Source organism: Eptatretus burgeri, unplaced genomic scaffold (assembly GCF_056783735.1).
Source record: "Eptatretus burgeri isolate ZD-2024b unplaced genomic scaffold, Ebu_testis_v1 Ebu_testis_scaffold_392, whole genome shotgun sequence".
Taxonomy (NCBI): Eukaryota; Metazoa; Chordata; class Myxini; order Myxiniformes; family Myxinidae; genus Eptatretus; species Eptatretus burgeri.
In genome coordinates this window covers 352-22,088 of record NW_028222341.1, presented here as the reverse complement: position 1 = coordinate 22,088, position 21,737 = coordinate 352, and the positions used below count along the sequence as shown (strand labels likewise).

Below are 21,737 nucleotides of genomic sequence, written 5' to 3'. Positions count from 1 at the left end.
CATTGTCCTGTTATTTGTTTATTTATTTTAACCCTACTTTCTCTTTCTTCACGGTAACGAAACACATCCCCGTCCCTCTGACGTCATATTCCTTAATCTCCTTTACTCCACCAAATAATTACTCACTCCTCATTACAGCTGTCTTGATGGCCAAGAGGAACGCACACTAACCCTAACCCCAACACCCTAACCCGAACTCGAACCCGAACTCCCCTCGAAGCTGTCCAGCCTGGGTTGGAATTCCGACCCAGCTATAAACTGTCATCCAGGTGTTTCACAGGTAGGGTGATTCCATCTCTCGGATAAACGTTAAACTGGGCCTTCCACCTGCCAGAATTAGTTTGTGGATGTTAAAGATCCCAGGCTGTCCTTCGGTAAGAGGAGGCGAGCTATCGCCGGCACCATGGCCACACTCTCAGCCTATGATGTTACCCCACAGTGTTGTGCTGCATTCGAAAGAAGAAGAAGAGTTTTAATTCGGAACTCACCTCTTCTGAGCTTCAATCCCTCATCATTGATCCAACTACCTTTGATCCTTTACCCCTGATCCTTGGCTAAGTCTAAGGCCCTTTGGACTTTCACCCCATCCTCCCCGACATCATCTATAAACCGTCTGTATTACAACTACCACGACTACTACAACCACCACCACCGCAACTACTACTACTCCGACTACTACTACAACAGTCACAGTTATTCCCACCTTATTGTGGGAATGGCCATGGGAGAGGTTTGGCACAAACCTCTCACGAACCGGCTGGCCAGGCCTGACGTTCAAATGAAGGTGATTTGAAGAATTTGTAATTTGTTCAGAGTGCCGGTGATAGCTCGCCCACTCTTCACAAAATACACCACGTGATGTTTAACATCCACCAACTGTTGCTCTCAGACCGAGCAGCCGGCTTCGGGACCCTCAGAGGGCCGGAGCACTTTGAAAATACATCGTCGTGCGAGGAGTCCGTCTCTCCGGTGTATCGTCGGGTCGGGAATCGAACCTCTGGACCATCCCTTGAGACACACGTCGCCCCTCTGTCCACTATCACAACCCTCTGTTGGTCCAACGAAGGCCTAACTGCCGAAACGTTGGTACCCGGCGTGTTTTTCATCCGTCCCTCACAATTATAAATATTTATTGAACATTAACGGCCATTCCGAAGGATTATATGAACATTTACAGGATGTTGTTGATGTTACTAATTATAAAATACAAACAGACACGAACACACGCACCTGGATACCTTGATACCTGTGAGAGGGCTTCGTTGGACCTTGTGAAACCCACACACACCCTTCCCAGCACGGTTTTAGTTTTACCCAAAATGGCGGACTCCTCGTGTGTCGGCACCAGGTGAGCCCCAGCCCATCGATCCTCCATCGGGGACACGTGATGGGGAGAAGGGGAAATAGATAAATTGTCAAACAAGAAGAAGAGCAATCAGGCATCACACATCATCGGCAGCACTTGTTTTGTGTAGTTAACCCTTCATTATCCTTCACTCACGAAGCGAAAAGCACGGTTGGGCATTCGGTTGTGTACGTACGCGTACGTGTCTGTATTTTTAATATTCATCTTCTCGGCAACCGTTTGTCCGATTGACACGAAATTTTACCGTCGGAGTGCCTCCCCCTGTAGAATGTTTTTTTTTCAATCATAATTATGACGTCATAGGTCAGAAGGATGGACAAACGTCTCACCTCTACATCTCCAATCCTGTAAAAACCTGGTCTGAATCCAAAGTGTATATATCTAAACAGTATGTGTTTATGTTTTTGTTCACTGCTCCTTCCCAATTCCATATCTGGGCAATGATGACGTCATTGCCTCGCCATGACGTCATCGTCGGGCGCAGAAAGAACCATCGCAGGGCAACGAAAAACAGGGAAAAAAACGAAAAAAAGTGGGTTGGTGACAGCCTCAGCTTCTCACAGTGCCTTACAGCTCCTTACAGCTGTCTATCGGTTATGGCTCCTGGTGACTCCTGGCCGTGGGTGACGCTCGGACCATTAATGCTCCTGTTCGAGAGCTGCTCTTGGCGTCCCGGTACTTGGGCGCTGGCAATGGACAAGGCACGTTCACACATTTCAGGACGTTTTGAGCTCGCCTGTTCGAAGAACAGAGAGCTATAGCGATTGCGTGAGCGTGAGCGTGAGCGTGAAAATGTTAAAGTTTTTGGTGCAAGTTATTTCGAAGCTTGCCATTAATTTAATATGTGGACTACGATCCTGATATTTGGCATGGAGGTTCCTTTGGGGTATATCATTGATGTAGTCAAGTTGAAATTAAAAAATAATTTCAAATGTTTCAAATTTTTGACCTGTTTTGAACTTAACTTTTTTGTAGCACATCAACGTTAAAGTTTTTGGTGCAAGTTATTTTTTAGAAGCTTGCCATTCATTTAATATGTGTACCAGGATGCTGATATTTGGCATGGAGGTTCCTTTGGGGTATACTATTGGTGTAGTGAAGTTGAAATGAACAAATGATTTAAATTTTTTCAAAAATTTCAATCTAAAATGGTGTCAAAGCCACCCAATGCTTACCTGTTTATACCAGACGCTTGCCATTCATTTAATATGTGTACTAGTTTTCTGATTACAAGAAACAAATACATATATTGCTTTAAAATTATTTGGATCAGACTTCACTGCAATGCTTTATTCAAAAATATTATGAGACTCGTCTTTTAAAAACGATAAATGTATAAACAGGCGAGCATTGGGTGGCTTTGACACCAACTCTGGTTATTTGATGTACGACTTCTATTTGGCGAGCAAGACAATTTCTCTCCCCCCCCGAATGATCTGCTGGGTACCCTTGTCTGTGTTTACTTGTTAAGTAAGTCATCGATATAAGCATCTGCTCTTTGTCTCTTTTTCCATCAGTGCCGAATTAATCATTTATTTTATTGCGATCATTTTGATTGATTTGACCTGATTGATGATATTTATTTGCTTGCGAATATTTTGAGAGCTTTGAATTAACTTATTTTTACCTCACGAAAATAAGAAGTCATTTTTATTTTTTTATTTTCTTATTAATAAGTTCCTTTGTTGACGTTCCAACCTGTCCGTGCTTGTCCTTTCCTTCCATTGATTCAGCATTGTCCCAACCTATATAGACTGGGAGGTAATTACCACACGAATTGACCAATAACAGTTGGCACACACCAGCGGTTAAAACGCTCGGCCGCCCTAATTAAGATCTAATCAAGATAAGATTGGTACTTTACCGAGGGCGCGCTCCCGTTCAGGAAACCAAGTGACCTCTAGTTAAATGGAATAATTAAGACGGTGGACACTGGAACTCGTGGTTAACTGATTGGCGTTTGTGGTTCTAAAGCAACCCACCGCACCACGAAGTTGATCATGAGTGGTGGCCCCAGGTCCTGCTCTTCCGAGGAGAAGCGGGGATTAAACCCCCTCATAATACACTCTGTACCCATGGCCGTAACTATATATATATATATATATATATATATATATATATATATATATATATATATATATATATATATATATATATATATATATATATATATATATATATATATATATATATATACATGTTGTTGTGGATTCTCGCCACGTCGGCGTGCGGGCGACCGCTTTTAGCTAATTGCGGCCGCGCTCGCCCACCGGACGTAGCAATCCAGTCGTAGATTTCGGATCAACGCCGAAATCCAGCGACGGGTGTGTTTTTAATCACACCACAACCTTGTCAATGCTCTGCTCGCGCGCTACAGGGTCGATTGCCGAATTGTCGATTTACCTAATTATTCGTGCGGACAGACTACCGAGAGGTTGTACCTCAACGGGACTCGTATGGACACGAGCCGCTTCAGCAGCTTGTTCCGTTTGTGATCGCCGAGCGGTTTATCGCCAAGCCCCGTCGGACCCGATTATTTTATCGGCCATTAAAAACCAGCTATTATCCCGAACGCAATTATGGCAGTTCAATGAAGGAAGGGACCCAACAAGCAGGTGAATATTCAGACAATGACATTTATTTTAACACGTATGCACGCATGCAGTCAACGAAGCAATGGGGGGGATGGGGGACAAGACGTGAGCAAACAAAAGAACTGCAGCCGTTCTATTTATTATTTACACAATCACTGAGTCAGTTCACTACTTAAGGACAAGGCGCCACAACTTCCATGCAAAGAAAACTGCAGGAAAGGAAAGGGTAGAACAGGACCCGTAGGCCTTTACTGTTCCACGGAGCTGTGAAGACCGAAAGAGCTCCGCAAGACCATGCAGGTTACCTGCCACCCTCGTGGTGACTCGCTGGACGACCCTCGATGTCTCGCCGTCAACACGGCAGCTGATGTATTGGCAGCTCGGTTGGTCCAGGCCTTGCCGTGCGGCCTGGTTGATCGGGCCTAGCCGACGATGCCTCAGAGGAGCGAACGGGCCTTGCTCTTTTAAGAGTTGATGCTCTTTTAAGAGCCCGCCCACTCCTCAGTGTCGCTCGGACCGTCCCGGGGCCCAATCACCTCGGACCGTTATGTCGCTGGCTGGCGACTTCTCGCCAGCTGCCTCCACCAACCAACAGCCCTGCACCAGACTCGAACCTCTCCCGGACTCCGAACGAGCTGGAACTGGCGCTCTCCACCCCGACTCCACTCGACTCCGAACCCAGACAGACTGCCGGCTTGGCGTTCCAGCGTGCCCATTTATGGGGTACGGGGGTGCGTTTGGTCTTCCACCTTCGACCTCTCACCCCCCGCTGGCTCCGCCCCTTTTGTCATTTTGATCCGATCTCGTCATCAAACACGGACGTGCGCGGACGTGGTAGAAATCATCGGCTCCCGCCCCAACGAGGGAGTCCCCGCGTCTGTCGGCGGAGATGCTGTTCGTTGAGGACGCTGTTGCCGGCAACAAGATGGCGGCATTTGTGGAGATGAAGGTGAGGAGATGATGTTGTCATTTGTCATGGCAAAGGTGGTGAGATGTTGGCGGTTGTGGCGGAGGTGGTGAGGATATGATGTTGTCGTTTGTTATGGCGAAGGTGGTGAGATGTTGGCGGTTGTGGCGGAGGTGGTGAGGAGATGATTGTTTGTTTGCCAAAATAAAGATAGCAAAAGAATAACAGCTAACTCAAAGATCACAGCCCGGTACACGAATAATTGCCCTTTTGACATCGGTTGGGGAAATCCAATCTGAACATACACTTATCGACATAACTGATCTCTGGGAAACCTGAATTATGTTCTGTGAATTTCCACAACCGACACATTGTAAGCAACAACGAACCGTACTTCCGCATTGTAATGGGTTGCTCACATGTATTTAGATTTTTATGTTTTTATCCCCCGCCAACAAACGAAGTTGGCAGGGGATAGAGAAATGGGTTCCGTCCGTCCGTCCGTCACATTTCGTTTCCGGAGCTTAACTACAAATCCCCTGAAGATATATTTACAAAATTTGGTACACATATCAAGCAAGTGGTGAACTGGTGCCTTTTGATATTTTCGAATTGATAGGTCACATGGTTTGGCAGCCATGTTGGATTAAAGAAAAATATTAAATAATGTTTTCTCTGGAATCACATTACCTAACGAAGCGAAAATTTGCAACTCTCATCTTCCACCATGTCTGCATACATAGTAAAAATTATGATGTCACAAGTCACACGGTTTGGCGGCCATCTTGGATAGAAAAAACACATCCGATTAACACGAAACTTCACACACGTATTCCACTGCAGGATTGGAGGCAGAATATAAATTTATGATGTCATAGGTCACATGGTTCGTCAGCCATCTTGGATTGAAAATAATAAATTTTAAAAATCTTCTCCAGAACGGCTGGACAGATTGAGGCAAAATTTCACATACACTTTCCCCAAGACATCCTTTCAGAAGTTTGTTAATTTTTAATTGATAGGTCACATGGTTTGGCAGCCATATTGAATCTACCCTAAAACCTTCAAACATCTTCTCCAGAACGGCTGGTCAGATCAAGGGGAAACTTCACATCCATATTGCACACGCTTAGGGAATATGAGTTTGTTAATCCTCATTTACTATGGCGGGGGATATTGAAGACTTTGTCTTCAACGGATGCAAGTTTTAATTGACTTGCTTTTATGAATGCTTTCCGATGGTTCTGTGATTTTTCCAGGTATAATGGCTTTGAAACGTTTGAACCCTGACCCAGCTGTAAACTTTCATCTGGGTATTTCGCAGGCAGGGTGATTCATTCATGTGTGTGCCGTCTCTCGCAGTGACATTACATCACATCTTCTGGACTCCCTCTCCCACCCCCACTCCTCTCTCTCTCTCTCTCTCTCTCTCTCTCTCTCTCTCTCTCTCTCTCTCTCTCTCTCTCTCTCTCTCTCTCCTATTTTCTCCACTGTCCCTCTCCCACCACTCTCCCTCTCCCACCCCTCTTCCTCTCCCATCCCCACCCCTCTCTCTATCTCTATTTATCTCTATCTCTCTCTCTCTCTCCTATTTTTCTCCACTGTCCCCCTCCCACTCCTCTCCCTCTCCCCCCCCTCTTCCTCGCCCACCCCTCTTCCTCTCTCACCCCTCCTCTCTCTCTCTATCTCTATTTATCTCTCTCTCTCTCTCCTATTCTCCGCTGTCCCTCTCCCATCCTCTCCCTCTCCCACCCCTCTCTCTCTCTCACCCCTCTTCCTCTCCCACCCCATCCTCTCTCTTTTTATCTCTATATCTCTCTCTCCTATTTTCTCCACTGTCTCCCACCCCTCTTCCTCCCCCCTCTCTCTTTCTCTCTTTTTCCTACCCCTCGCTCTTTCTCTCTCCAACCCCTCTTCCACTCTCTTCAACCTCTTCCTCATGATGAAGATTTTTTTCACTTTCCTCACTCATATTATTGAATGCCTCTTCATCATCACCACAAATCTCTGTCTACATCGTTTTTTTAAGTACAATCGTTTTCAAATTGGGAGCTTGGAGCGAATCCATGATTTTCCACGATCCACTCTCATGGACTCATAAAAGAAACGAAGTCGATATCCCGATTTACTTTAAGAAAATCTAAGTTCCCTCCAGAATGTGAAATTTCGAAAGCATTAAACTTATCCTTTTTCTATTGTTTGGAGAATTATATTTAATTTAGGAACGTGCCAAAATTAACGAGCTTTTTGTTGATTTTTTTTGTATACATTATCGAGGCTCGGATGGGAGCTAACACACAACGCACAGCAAGGGGGGCATGAAACAAGAGGGGTGAGAGAGGGGAGGACAAAACACCGGGGAACAGAGACATTAGATCTGTGGAAACTGTGGTGGCGAGAGATTTAGGAGTCATGGAATTGGAAGAAGAAAGGTCAACTGACAGGAGGACATGGAGAAGGGTGGTCAAGCGGTTTTGTGTCGACCCGAAGTAAAAAAATTGGAGAAGATGAAAGAAGAAGAAGAAGAAGAATGAAAACTTGTACCTCTCCACTCCCAAGTCCTGTAGTCTGCATCTCTTGATAGGTATTGGAGGTAGGATTGTACATCACGTTATTCTTTCACAATTTGTGATCATTGCAGGTCATCATGGAATTGACTTCACAACTCACCCAACAGAACCTGCCATAAGATGTGTACCTGGTCGTTTCACTCAAAAACACCTGTAAACAGCTGCTCTTTTGTGGTATTCCATGGAATGGAAAACTTCACAAACTGTGCTGGTGCCAACCTGACATCCTCATGGCTCCAGAAAATCTTTCATCACGTCGGGCTCGTCTGATGTGATTGGGGAGTCAAATCTGTTCCATGTAACAAAATGTCGCAGAGTTCTTAACCTCTTGAGGTCATTTTCAATGATCTGCCAAATACTTTAATAATTTTGGAAGTGGGTGACATCATGACTCACTTGGATAATATAATCTGTGGTCAGGTTGACGAAGGGGATCATCTGTGAAGTGCTTACTGTGCAGAGATTCGCTCAGAATCGAAACCTTTCCTGCAATATTTATAACAAGCATCACGAGGATCCTCTGACAGGTGAACACAGCAGGTTATGAATGGTGTTGTTGTTCCGGTTACACAGATAATGGAGAAAACGAGTGTTTCTGACGTTTTTGAATCATCAATCTGTCTGAAAGACCACAGGAACACAAGGGACCGGGGTCAGCATGACTTATGTATTGCTGCCGACATGGCGGAATCTCAATCCCCGGCGGCTTGCTCACATGACTGTGATCCGCTGATGCATCACGTGACTATGCCAACACAACAGTGTGCACCGCAGCTCGGATGAACGTTAAGCGGTCTTTCCGTCTGCCGGCATTAGTCGGTGGATGTTAAAGATTCATCGGTGTCCTTCGTGAAGAGGAGGTGAGCTATCACCAGCAGCATGAACAAATATCTCTCCTCACTATGTCTCTCCTTTGTCTATGTCTCCAACAAAAATGTCTCTCATACTCTCACCATGTTTTCCGAAAGGACCGTTTGGAACCCCCCACGCCCCCTCCATCCACTTTCTCAACAATCCTCTGGACGAAGTCCTTTCGTTTAAGCTTCTGGGTCACACAATCTGCCATGATCTTTCCTGGGAAATCCACATTTCCAACCTCACCTCCAAAGCCAGTCACCGACTGGGAATCCTCCATCTAACCGTACAAAGTCCTTACTCGGAATTTTCGATGGATGGTGCTCGTTGAAACTGTTGTACCTTATGTCGGAAGGTCAGCTTGAATGCGAACAATTTCCAACCTGGCCTCCAAAACCAGTCGCCGACTGGGAATCCTCTGTCGTGCAAAGTCCTTCCTCGGCCCACCTGAGCCCCTAAGCAGATACAAAGCTTTAGTCCACAGCCTGATGGAGTACTGCTCTACCCTCTGGGCTGGTGCTCCTGCCTCTCACCTTTCTTGGCTTCACGCAGTGGAAACCAAGGCATTTCGGATCATTGTTATCTCCCACGGTGAGGTTGAGTCTTTGGGTCTCTCACTCTCTCACCGCAGGCAGCTCGGTGGTCTTTCTGTCCACTGCCGTCTCTTCTCCGGTCTTGCTCCCCTATGTCTCTCTCTCTCTCTCTCTCTCTCTCTCTCTCTCTCTCTCTCTCTCTCTCTCTCTCTCTCTCTCTCTCTCTCTCTCTCTCTCTCTCTCTCTCTCTCTCTCTCTCTCTCTCTCTCTCTCTCTCTCTCTCTCTCTCTCTCTCTCTCTCTCTCTCTCGTCTCCTATGTCTGCGATTTGTCCCCACCATATTTCCACAGGTCGCTCAAGGTCCACCAACAACCCCTTTCTAGTAAAACTACCAAAATCACGAATCATTGCTCACCTTCACTCTTTCATTCCTCTTTTTCCCCACTTTTGGAATAAACTCCCTCTCTCTGTTCAATCCCATTCTTCCCTCCAGGCCTTCAAAACAGCCGTTCACCACCACCTCTTATCATCCCCCATCCAAATCCTCGATCTTTTCTACCCCCGTTAATCCACCCCAAACCCACCTCCTTCAAATTATCTGCTTTCCTTCCTGAAAGTCCCTGTAATGTCCATCTTGTATTCCCCATGTTCCCCATCCCTCTCCCTTCAACAGATCTCCTAATGTCTCTGTTTTCCCACTGCTTTGTCCTTCCCACTCACGCCCCTCTTGTCTCATGCCCCCCTCGCTGTGTGTTGTGTGTTTACTCTCATTCGAACCTCGACAAGATATACAAATTGTTTTTTTTCCAAATTCCTGTCCAAACCTTGGTTGAACGTCATGCCTGGCCATCCGGTTCGTGAAAGACTTGCGTCAAGCTTCCTCAGCCCAACCCCAAGGGTGAGAAGGACGCGTGGGGAGAACAAGGTCAAACATGACAACAAGAGGAAGGGGGAAAGTGGGGGAAAACGTAAAAAGAACAAACCAACTGACGAACGAAAATAAGAGAGGGAGTCGGGGGTTTAAAAAAATCACAACCTGGGAAAGGTCAGCACACTATTAACAATACACTGGGGATCATTTCACCGACCTCGGAAGGATGACAGGCTGAGTCAACCCCACCTGGTGTTAATTCAGCGGAAAAACATGGCTTGAATTCAGGACCCGAGGATCCCAAACCACCACCCGAACCGGGAAGCCAACACCAGACGTGTGACAGCTCGGTTGCCGGGTCACTATCATTTAGTTGGGGCACGACTTTGCCACTGATGCAGTGCCCCTCAGCCAGTACAATTAGTACTCATTTCGCCGACCTCAGAAGGCTGACGGGCTAAGTCAACCCCACCTGGCGTTAATTCAGCAGCAAATATGGCTGAAACTCAGGACCCTAAGACCCCAAGCCAGCGGCTGCTACCCGAACCACGAAGCCAACACCAGGCTTACATCGATTTATTAATTATTTATTTTCGTTCTCATCCGGGAAGTATCTCAGGGACCTTTTGGGCTCGGAAACTGATATTTGGAGCCCACAATGAACATGCGATTTGGCGATTTAAACGGAATTTTTGATTTATTGATGAATCAATTAATCGATTCATTTTTATTCATTTTTCGATTACTTGCCTACTTTTCAAAAAGTTACAGATTTGGATGAATGTTACAGCGTTACAGCGGTGACGGTGTCCTTTGAATGAACCTAAACGTGTTTAAGGAAATTCCAGCCTGCCCTATGTAGTTGGTGTTTGGGATATATGGGGAAATGTACGTTTTGATCTTCACTTTGTCTTGAAAGAATAATTTACACACTGAAAAATCACATTGTGATGGAAGCATTGCTGTCTTGACAGGTATAAAATGGAATCAACTCAAGATGGTTTCAAACAAGGTGAAGAATGCAGGACAACTCGCAGCTACGGAGTTATTAGCCAAGAAACCAACAAAGAGAAGCAGGTGATTACACCTTTGCTTTGAATTTTTGAATTCGAACACAAAGCAGCCTGTTGTTAAATCTCAGAACCGCAAAGGACAACAAAATTGACGTGACCACCACCACCTCTGCCACCCATCCCTGATCTAGTATGCATCATCGGATGGGAATAAATTATGAGTTCGGCCCCGCAGGGAGAATCTTTTCTGGAAGAGTAATGAAACTGCTGATGCAGTGCCCCAAGCAGATTATGGCAATAATTTGGCAAAGTGTTGGTGATGACTTATCTCATCTTCGTCAAAATACCATGGGACCTCAACGTCCAACAACTTATCTTAGCAGATGTGTTCCCACCTTCTGGTATATCTGAGGGCCGGCTTGCTTTGCGATGAAATTGATTATGCTTGTGAAGCATCAATCCGACAGTTTATAATCTGGTCAGGAATTGAACCCAGGTCGAGACAACTTAAAGGTGAGTACGCTGCACCGTCTTGTCAGGACAACCGGACCAGTAAGTTTGTCAACAAATTGTATAATCGATATCTTAGACTGATACCATTTGGCAGATTTCTGCTTTTCACCTCCAAATTGCTCGACATTTTGATAATTTTTTCCCCACTGATGCAACATGATATCAGCCAGGTTCTTGATGCGAGATTAAAACATTAAAAACGACGTCGAAGGGCACTCGGTAGAGCGCATACCTGTGCTACGTAATATCTAATCCATGAAAACATATCGGGACCAATACATTTTTGAAACATCAGGCGAGATATCATTTTTGGCCCGATCAATGGTGAAGAAATACTTCAAAAATTAAATAAATCTTGTATTCGGATTCGGATTCGGATCTTCACCAAAATTGAATCAATTCGTCCTTGTCACCCAATGTGTCCCAGTTTCGTCCGAATCTATCCACAACTTTTTGAGATATTGTGATATTCATCAATTTCGCCAGATCTCTCAATGGTGAACAATCAATTAAAAATTAAATAATTATTGTATGCGGATTCTTATTCGGATCTTCACCAAAATTGAATCAATTCGTCCTTGTCACCCAATGTGTCCCAGTTTCGTCCGAATCTATCCACAACTTTTTGAGATATTGTGATATTCATCAATTTTGCCAGATCTCTCAATGGTGAACAATCAATTAAAAAATTAAATTATTTGTATGCGGATTCATATTCGGATCTTCACCAAAATTGAATCAATTCTTCCTCGTCACACATCCAATCTGTCCACCAAATTTTGTCTGAATCCGTCCACAAGTTTTTGAGATATCATGCTGTATTTCGTTTTTTAGTCCGATCTCTCAATGGTGAAGGATCATGTAAAAAAATCCTAGTGTTTCATTCACACCTTCGGTGGGTGGAGATAACTAGAATATGAGATTTTCATTTTTTTATTTGTAATAATATATATATATATTTATATATATATATATATTTTTTTATTTACTGTCCAGGTTCTTCCATTTTCATTGTCCTGTCCTGCAATAAATTTTCGTGTGTTCCTGATGCTGTGTGAGCGAGTTCTTGACACTCTTTCCCACATCAACTGATTCAGTTTAATTGATAACCCCTGGAGGAATGAAACTGGTTTAATGACTTCTCTCTGGGTGTTATCAGAGAACCACCTCAGCACCGTCCAGTCTGGCTTTTCACTCAAGCCGATTGGCAGGGTCTCCGAGCAGCCATCAAGTTTCTACACTGGTCTCCCATCGCTCCTTTCTCCGACATCAACTCATCCTGGGAATTCTTTCAAAGAAACTTGCTCTCCCTCATGTACAGATTTATGTCCTCTCGTCTTCAGTTGTCCGACCCTTCCTCCCGCCCATGGTTCACTGAAGCTTGTGGCCAGGCTGTTGTCCTGAAACAACTTGCCTTTGCCTCGTGGAAAGCAAACCCAACTGAGGGTAATCTCAGCTCCATCCATAAAGCTCGTTACAAGTGTGTATCTACCCTCAGGAGAGCCAGAAAACACAATCTTTCCAAGCAAAAGTCTGAACTCTCAAACCTCTCCCTCCTCCAAATCCTGGTGGCATCTAATCAAATCTGTTTGTGGTGGATGTTCCCCCTCCATCCCCTCCCTTACCTCAAATGGCCGCACTGCTGATACCACACGTGAAAAGGCTGAATGCCTAAACCCGGTGTTTGCATCAAAATCTTGTCTGAAACCCATCGCTTTCTCTACCCACCTTACACAGTCGCACCCAACTGTCACTGGACTTTGTGTCCTTTTCGTCTGACAAAGTGGAGAGATTGCTGTCACACCTCGACATAGATTCTGCAACTGGCCCAGACGGCATCAGCCCACGTGTCCTAAAAACCTGCTGCTCTGCTGTTGCTCACCCTCTCTCTGTTCTATTCACCCTCTCATTTGCTCAAGGTCATCTTCCATCTGCTTGGAAATCAGCAAACATCACTGCCCTGCATAAAAAGTTGCAAAAACAGATCCCTGCAACTACAGACCAATCAGCCTTCTCCCAATCATCAGTAAGGCGAGGGAATCCATCATCGCTTCAGACATTAAATCCTTCCTCTTCTCCAATGGTCTGATTTCCGATCATCAATTTGGTTTCAGACCAGGTCATTCTACCCTGGATATGCTGCTTCTGCTTTCCCAACAATGGATGGAGGTCCTCAATGCCAGACATGAACTCAGAGCCATATCCCGAGACATATTGCATGCTTTTGACATTTTCTGGCACCCTGCTCTGCTCACCAAACTCTCTTCCTATGGTATCCAAGGCCATCTCCACTCATGGCTCGCAGACTTCCTCTCTTGTCGCAGCCAACGTGTGGCTCCAAATGGAGTTCTTTCATCCCCTCTTCCTGTCCAGGCTGGAGTTCCTCAAGGTTGCGTTCTGGGCCCTGTTCTTTTTCTGGTTTTCATCAATGATCTCTCCGACTCTCTGGAAAATCCTCTTTATCTCTTTGCTTATGATTCCACCCTCTCTGAGTGTGAATTGACTTCATGGTATTAAAGAAATGGTGATATATATCTATATATCAGTATTTATTTATTATTTCTTGCAGGCTCGATACAAAGCACAAAGAGAGCAAAGAAAGCTTCAAGTTGAACCGGCTATGAAATATCTTTTTGAGGTTCTATCAAAAAGATTGGGAATCGAGCAGACTGCTGTTGAGGAGTTCATTTTGGATTCGCTGTCAGTAAGTCGAGTTGTTTCCCAGATTGTGTTGTTTCTCTTTTTTTTAAGCAATGTCAAAACAATATTATTTGTTTAGCTTTATAAAAAAAAGTAAGTTTGATTGAAAGATAAACATTTTGTATTTCATTGTGATGCTACATTTTTGATGTCCATCTCATTTCCAGGTTTCATGCATTTAAAAAGTTTTTTTTTTAATATATTGTTTAGATTCAACCTCTCATCAATTTCTGCGCAAAGGAAGGTCGAAGAGTTGTGACCTTCTTTTGATTGATTGTGATTGAAACCTCCGGGGATTGGTGAGTTTATCCGTTGGTTAGTTTAAACGGTGAAGTTTTTGCTTGAAATCCTTTGGCAATTGCCGTGTTTGGACAAGCTGTGTCATCAAAACAAAATAATTTTTCCGACAATTTTTTTGAAAATAGTCATCAATTTATTGTGCGTGCCTGGGAAAGGTGAAAGGGGCAGGTGAGCTTTGCGGTGGGGAGGGGGTTAGCTCGTATGCATTGAATCCAATTACACAGATTTATCTTGTTGCTTTATTCACATTTTCCATATCCTATTATTGTGGCTTGCAGCCACGTACAATCTCAAAGGAATAAGTAAAATCTGTGTAGTTTCTATGTGATGCAGTTTCGGTGTTTCATTGTATTTTTTGAAGTCTCTCACCTCTGAGCCGGCTCGTCCAGATTTGAATCTCGGCAGAGTGATAAACTGTCATCCTGGTGTCTCGTAGGCAGGGCGAGTCATCAATGTGTGTGATATCCCTTGGATGGATGTTAAACGAGGTGTTCCATCTGCTCGTATGAGTTGGTGAACTTTAAAGATCTGACGGGTATTCTTCGTGAAGAGTTGGGAAGCTATCGCTCGGTACCCTGGCCAAATTCCTTGAAGTCCTGCTCCATCCGCCGAGGGCACCCCATAGCTGCGCTCACAGTAGTGATGCAAACTGCAGACACATCAGGTCAGGTATGGGAACATGCGCAGAAATAGCATGTCGCTGCGTCCACTTTCCGCCGGTACTCCAGGGGCCTCCGTCTGGCCATCCTTCCAGGCAGATGCCTGGCCCATCCCCATCTCCTTGAGATGCCGACCAACCTGCTGCAACCAGGAGGATCGTGGTCGGCCCATCGGCCTCCTCCACTCACGAGGCTCCCTCGCTGAGAGAATCTGGTGAGCAGGATCAGCGTCAGGAAAACGTGACACATGTCCAGACAGCCACAGCTGATGCACATGGACTATACAGGAAACAAATCTCATCTGAGTCTCTCTTAGCAACCTCTCATCGGATACAAAGTCTGACCAGTAAGAGCATTGGATTCTCCGAAGAGATCTGGTACCGAAGGACTTCAGTCTACATCTCAGATCCCTGGTCAGAATTCAAGTTTCACATCCGTAGAGCAAGACTGGAAGTGCCAAGGACCTCAGACTCGGACTTTTGTCATCCTGCATCGGTCCCGACAACACCACACCCCATGGTACAGTGAATCCATGACTCCCCAGATGTCTCTAAACCTCTCGCTCACAACATGCGGAGAAACGAATGTCACTGCCAAGGTAAGTGAATCTCTCTACGACCTCAACATCCTCATCACAAACAGGTACAGACAAGAAAGCAACATCCAAGATGTCATTGAAAGCCTGACTCTTAGTTTTGACACAGGAAACCCACAATCCCAAAGACTCCGACTCCTCATTTCGCACCTTGAGGACTCCCATCAGGATATGCAACGTCTCCACAATCTTTTGGGATATCCAGTGACTGCATCATCTGAGAAATCAAGGTGAGAGATCTCAAAACTTTCAAACGCTGCACCGCAGCTTGATCTCTCCGACATCGTCCCCAGAATCCAGTCCGTACAAGCGCTGAAAAGTGTGGGAGCCAATACACACCCCTGAAAAACTCCAGTCACAATTGGAAATAAGTCAGACATGGAACCACCACACCTCACAGCACTCTCAGTACCAGAGTATAGTTAAGAAATCAGATTGATTAGTTTCTCGATTCCCGATTCCCAGAATCAAACACTTTGCAGAGATCAACATGGGCTTCAAGCAGTCCCTGCCAAAACTCTCGTCTGCGTTTGGTGAAGACCCGGAGAGCAAGGACATGGTCAGTCATTGACCTCTTTGGGGTAAAGCCCGACTGGTGTTGGCTCTTGTGCTCAAACAGATGGTGGCGAACACTATCAAGAATTATCCGAGCAAAGAACGTTGCAAGGCATTGAGAGCAGCGTCAACCCTCGGTAGTTGGGATCATGCCTGACGACCACCCCTCCCTTTCCTTCGAGGGACAACAGGGCTCCCCTTCCCATCAGTTAGGCTGATGCCTTTGCTCCAAAGCGAACTGCGTGCAACCACATGAGTACTGCCTTTTCACCAGCATTGAAAAGTTCAGCATGGATGCCACAGAATCCCAGGAGCTTTACCCCCTTTCAAGTAGGTCAACGCAGCCTGTCTTCCCACAATCTAAGACGGTTCACAGTTGATTGGAGGGTCAGCAATAAGGACAGTAACACCCATGACATCCAACTCACCAGCTGGTGTATCATCCTGGTACAGTTGCTCAAAGTAACCGGCCCAACGGGCCTTCATTTCAGACTCCTCTATCAAGCTCCACCACTCTCTGCTCCAACTGCAGTACACCGAGGGACGGGCTTGGACGAACGCAATGAAAGAATTCCTTTGCAAGCAGGACGATAATCACCTGACCACAGGTGATGCTCTACCCCCTCACAGATTCCTTACACATAGACCTCCTTGTCCGCCCTCAGTACACGTCCAGTTTTATCTCAGCTCCACCATTAGGCCTGGCACTGCAACTCTAGTCAATTTTTTTTTTTTTTTTTTTTTGTATACCTTGGTCGAGGCTCGTATGAGAGCTAACACACAACTCACAGCAAGGAGGCATGAGACAAGAGGGGCGGGAGTGGAAGGGACAAAACATTGGGGAACAGACACAGGTGAACTGTGGAAGGGAGAGGGATGGGGATGGGACGGGGAACATGGCGAGGGGAAGATGGACATTAAAGGGACTTTCAGGAAGGAAAGCAGGAGAATTGAAGGAAGTGGGCTTGGGTGGATTATCGGGGGTAGAAAAGATCGAGGATTTGGATGGGGGAAGATAAGAGGTGGTGGTGAACAGCTGTTTTGAAAGCCTGAAGGGAAGAATGGGAAAGAATAGAGTGAGGAAGTTTATTCCAAAGGCGGGAAAAAGAGGAATGAAAGAGTGAAGATGAGCAGTGATTCGTGATTTTGGTAGTTTTACCAGAAGGGGGTTGTTGGCGGACCTTGAGCGCCCTGTGGAAATGTGGTTGGGACAAATCGCAGAGAGAGCAGGGGGGCAAGGCTGGAGAGGAGTCGGTAGAAGACAGAAAGACCACCGACCAACCTGCGGTGATTGAGTGAGAGGCCCAAAGACTCAGCTTCATTGCGGGAGATGCCAATGATCTTAAAAGCCCTGGTTTCGACAGCGTGAAGTCGAGAAAGGTGGGAGGCAGGAGCACCAGCCCAGAGGGGAGAGCAGTACTCCATCAGGCTACGGACAAAAGCTTTGTAAGTGGTCAGGAGCTCAAGAGGGCCGAGGAAGGACTTTGCACGACGGAGGATTCCCAGTCGGCGACTGGCTTTTGAGGCAAGGTTGGAAATGTGACTTTCCCAGGAAAGGTCATGGCAGATAGTGAGACCCAGAAGCTTGAAAGAAAAGACTTCTTCCAGAGGATTGTTGAGAAAGTGGATGGGGGGTTTTGTAAACAGTCCTTTCGAAGAGACATAGTGAGAGTGTGAGATTTGTCTGGATTGAAAGACATGTTCCACGTGTTGGACCAGTTTGTGATTTTATCCAGATCTGCAGTGAGCGAAGAAGCTGCTGCTTGCCGGGCTGAGGGATGACAGATGGTACGGCAGAGGGTTGAGTCATCGGCAAAGAGAAATAGAGGATTTTCCAGAGAGTCCGAGAGATCATTGATGAAAACCAGAAAAGAACAGGGCCCAGAACGCTACCTTGAGGAACTCCAGCCTGCACAGGAAGAGGGGATGAAAGAACTCCATTTAGGGCCACACGTTGACTGCGACAGGAGAGGAAGTCTGCGAGCCATGAGTGGAGATGACCTTGAATACCATGGGCAGAGAGTTTGGTGAGTAGGGCAGGGTGCCAGACTGTGTCAAAAGCACGTGATATGTCCAGGGATACGGCTCGGATTTCCTGTCTGGCATTGAGGACCTCCATCCATTGATGGGAGAGCAGTAGCAGCATATCTAGGGTAGAGTGACCTGGTCTGAAACCAAATTGATGATTGGAAATCAAGCCATTGGAGAAGAGGAAGGATTTCATGTCTGAAGCGATGATGGATTCCATAACCTTGCTGATGATTGGGAGAAGGCTGATTGGTCTATAGTTACAGGGATCTGTTTTTGCACCTTTTTTATGCAGGGCAGTGATGTTAGCAGATTTCCAAGCAGATGGCAGATGACCTTGGGAAAATGAGAGGGTGAATAGAACAGAGAGAGGGTGAGCAAGAGCAGAAGAGCAGGCTTTGAGGACACGTGGGCTGATGCCGTCTGGACCGGTTGCAGAATCTGACTCGAGGTTTGAAAGCAAGCTCTCCACCTTGTCAGGAGAAAAGGATACAGAGTCCAATGGTATTCATTGTCCCTTGAGAGACAAAGTTCTTCTTCACCCTTCGGTGTGTTCCAAGACATCCACTGGCAACATCAAGGATAGTGTTACTGAAGGCACTCCACAACTATTCAGGATTCCCTGAAGCACCCAGACCCCCCCCCCCAAATCCCTCTCATCCTTGAGCCTGCCAATATCCAGCCTTGGCTGGTTGGCACCATTCTCCCAGATTTAAGCTGAAACTTCAGAGTTGCTAAAACAAGCCTGCAGTTGGTTTTGAGGAACTGAGCACTCCGGTAGACCCTCAGTTCTGAATCATCCTCCAACGACCATCAACGAGCACATGGTCAGTGTTCTTTGCCACATCACCAGAGTTGGAACACCAAGCCCAGTAATGATCCTGTGGGCGCTGAAACCATGAACCAGCCACCCCTAAACAGCCACATGCGACATATGAAATGTATCAAATGAATGATCATGTCATCTTCAAGCTGAAACACAGCAAGAAGAGGAGTGGGAAAGTGGGGATGAAAACACAAAAGGAACAAACCAACTGACAAACTGACAAACAAAAAGAGGTGAGGGAGAGGTGGAAAACAAAATCACTATAACCTGGAAAAGTGGGAGTACTTCGGAACGGGGTCATTTGGGGATGGAAGAGATCATTTGTATGGATGGGGGGAATGAGCTGAAGTCATTGGAATGGGCTGTATTGAAGTGCTGGAGAGAAGAATGGGATTGAATAGATTGGAAAATTTGGTTGTTCAGGTGAGAGAAGAGAAGAACAAATGAGTGGAGGTGAGGAGTGAGCCTGGATATTCAGAGTTTAATCAGAAGAGGGTTACTGGCAGACCATGTGCACCCTGCAGAATCCTGGGAGGGACAGAGCCAAGATAGGGCAGACGGTGAAAGACCAAAAAGGTGGCGGAACACTACAGAGAGGCCAACAACCTGTCTCCGATGAAACGATAACAGGCCTGGACACTCAGCTTCATCATGGGAGATCCCGATGATTTTGAGGGCCTTGCTTTCCATGACGTCAAGTCGGGCAAGATGTGAGTCATGGTTGCCAGTCCAAAGGTGGGAGCAGTCTTCCATGAAGCTGGGAATGAAGGCCTTGTAGTTTGTCTGAAGTTCAGATTGTTCAAGGATAGAGCTTTAACAATGGAGGATGACCAGTTGGCGCCTGCCTTTGGAGGCCCTCTTCGAAACATGGGCTATCCAAGAACGATCATGGCTGATTGTGAGGCCAAAAAGTTTGAGTGACTTAACATCTTCAAGATCCTTATTTAGGAAGTTGATGGGATGGTTAGCTCGGCAGCCCTTACGGAGACACAGTGTGAGTGTATGGGATTTGTCAGGGTTGAAAGACATATTCCAAGTGTTGGCCCAGCTTCTGATTCTCTCAAGTTCTGCAGAGAGGGAAGAGGCTGCTGCATGCCTGCTTGTCTGAAGGATGAGAGATGATGATACAGCAGAGGGTGCAATCATGAGCAAAGATATATTGTGCAGGATTTTCCATGAAATCAGAAAGATATAATTGATAAAGATGAGGAGCAAGACTGGGCCAAAAACACTCCCTTTGGGGGACTCCAGCTTTGATAGGAAGAGATGGGAGGATCCCTTAAGAGCGACACTGACTGTGTGAGTGGAGGAAGTCAGTGTGATCCATGAGAGTCGGTGTCCTTAAATGCCATAAACAGAGAGTTTGGAGACCAAAGTGGGGGACCCGACGATATAAAATGCTCAATACATGTCCAGATAGACGGCTCGTGATGCTCAACTCAAGTGATGCTCAAAGATGTCGTGATGCTCGACTTGTGGAATCGTGACGTGGTGTCATTCCTATCTTTTTTTATTGTTTTTTTTTTTGAGATTTCATCCCTCTATATTTTTACATTTTTCTTTAAAAAATTTTTTTTGTTGTTGTCTTGTTTAATTCAGCTTGCTGTTTTGAAACAATAGTGCCAGATGGACCATCATGGCAATCATATCCTGGAAACGTACAATTGTTGCACCTCTGGTATAACTCGAGTAGAGAATGCCAAGCTGAAAATTACTGCAGACAATAGCTTGGGTGCTTTGAAATGCTTTGACTGTTGTTTGTGTTTTCAGAAAGCGCAAGTCAATTCTCAGTTGTTTTCAAACAAGAGAAAATGTTGCGCCTCTTTTTGGCCGACCCAGCAAAAGACTGCACCGCCGGTCTAGTCCTATATTTCATGAGACGCACAAATGACATTGCTTTGTCCGTCAACAATGTACGTGAGGTAATCATTTAAAAATGGTCAAGATTTACTCCACGAACAAAACTTAACAATCTTTATCATCAATTTAATTCATCACACTCTGTATAATTTGAGAAGTGTCTGTTTGTTTGTTTATTTGTCTTCTGTTCACTTCCAAACCGCTGGATGTCATGAGTTGAAAACTGGTGGTTGTGCAGTTCCGATGGAAAGTAGACATTCCCTTCCCAAATTTTCACCTGTTGTTGCCTGATAGCCTGGAATGAAATCACATTAAATCAGACTTTCCACCTTTATTAACACATCGTAACCCACAACCTCCAAGTGAAAAAGTTTTCCCCACTTTCCCACGCTTATTGTGCTGTTTGGTGTAATGCTAGGGAGTGACGGTAAACCATCAGTAAGTTTAACAATGCACCTAACCCCAACAGGAAGTGTATTTCGGTGAAATCGATTGCACCAAAGATGTGTTACGAGGAGCAAGAATGAAAATTTCAAACATCTACTACCCTGCCATGGACGTCAGTGACAAATAGGGTGAACTCAACAACTCCAAATCTGGAGAGAAAACGAAAAAGACTTTCAAAGAGAGCAGATTGAGCTTCATTTCGTTTTTGGATGGTATGTTTTTTTTTTTAATACCTCTTAAACATCAGCAGAATATCATCTGAGTGTAGACTTTTTGTGTGTGTGGTGTTGGCTTAATGGAGAGGGTGGTGGTCTGGGGATCCTCGGATCCTGAGTTCATAATCCCACTCGGCTGTTGAATTAATACCAGGTGGGGTTGACTCTGCCTGTCATCCTTCCGAGGTCGGCAAAAAGGAGTGGCACCCCAGCATGCTGGAACCCTGTGTCGGAGTGGTGACCCGTCCAGGATTGTGTCCAATAGTTGAGAAGACTGCTTAGGTAGCACCAACACTCCACACAGAGTATGGTCCTGATAGATGGATGGAT

At 45.6% G+C, this 21,737-nt stretch overlaps 1 protein-coding gene across 11 annotated transcripts in view; it reads left to right on the top strand.

Annotated features, from left to right (window-relative positions):
• Nucleotides 1-21,399, top strand: part of LOC147007229 (uncharacterized) — a 37,089-nt gene extending 15,690 nt beyond the window's left edge. For 3 of the 11 annotated variants that reach the window (XR_015054331.1, XR_015054333.1, XR_015054335.1), the window contains exons 4-8: nt 10,671-10,773; nt 13,792-13,926; nt 14,133-14,221; nt 20,656-20,807; nt 21,215-21,396. Coding sequence is in view for 2 of the 11 variants with exons in the window: in XM_085867492.1 (XP_085723618.1) it covers nt 20,656-20,748 (93 nt within the window). In the remaining 9 variants the exon portion in view is untranslated. Of the gene's footprint in view, nt 1-10,670; nt 10,774-13,791; nt 13,927-14,089; nt 14,222-20,655; nt 20,808-21,214 lie in introns of all 11 variants that reach the window. The other 8 variants (XM_085867492.1, XM_085867491.1, XR_015054337.1 and 5 more) reach the window with 7 other exon arrangements.
• Nucleotides 21,400-21,737: the final 338 nt, after the last annotated feature.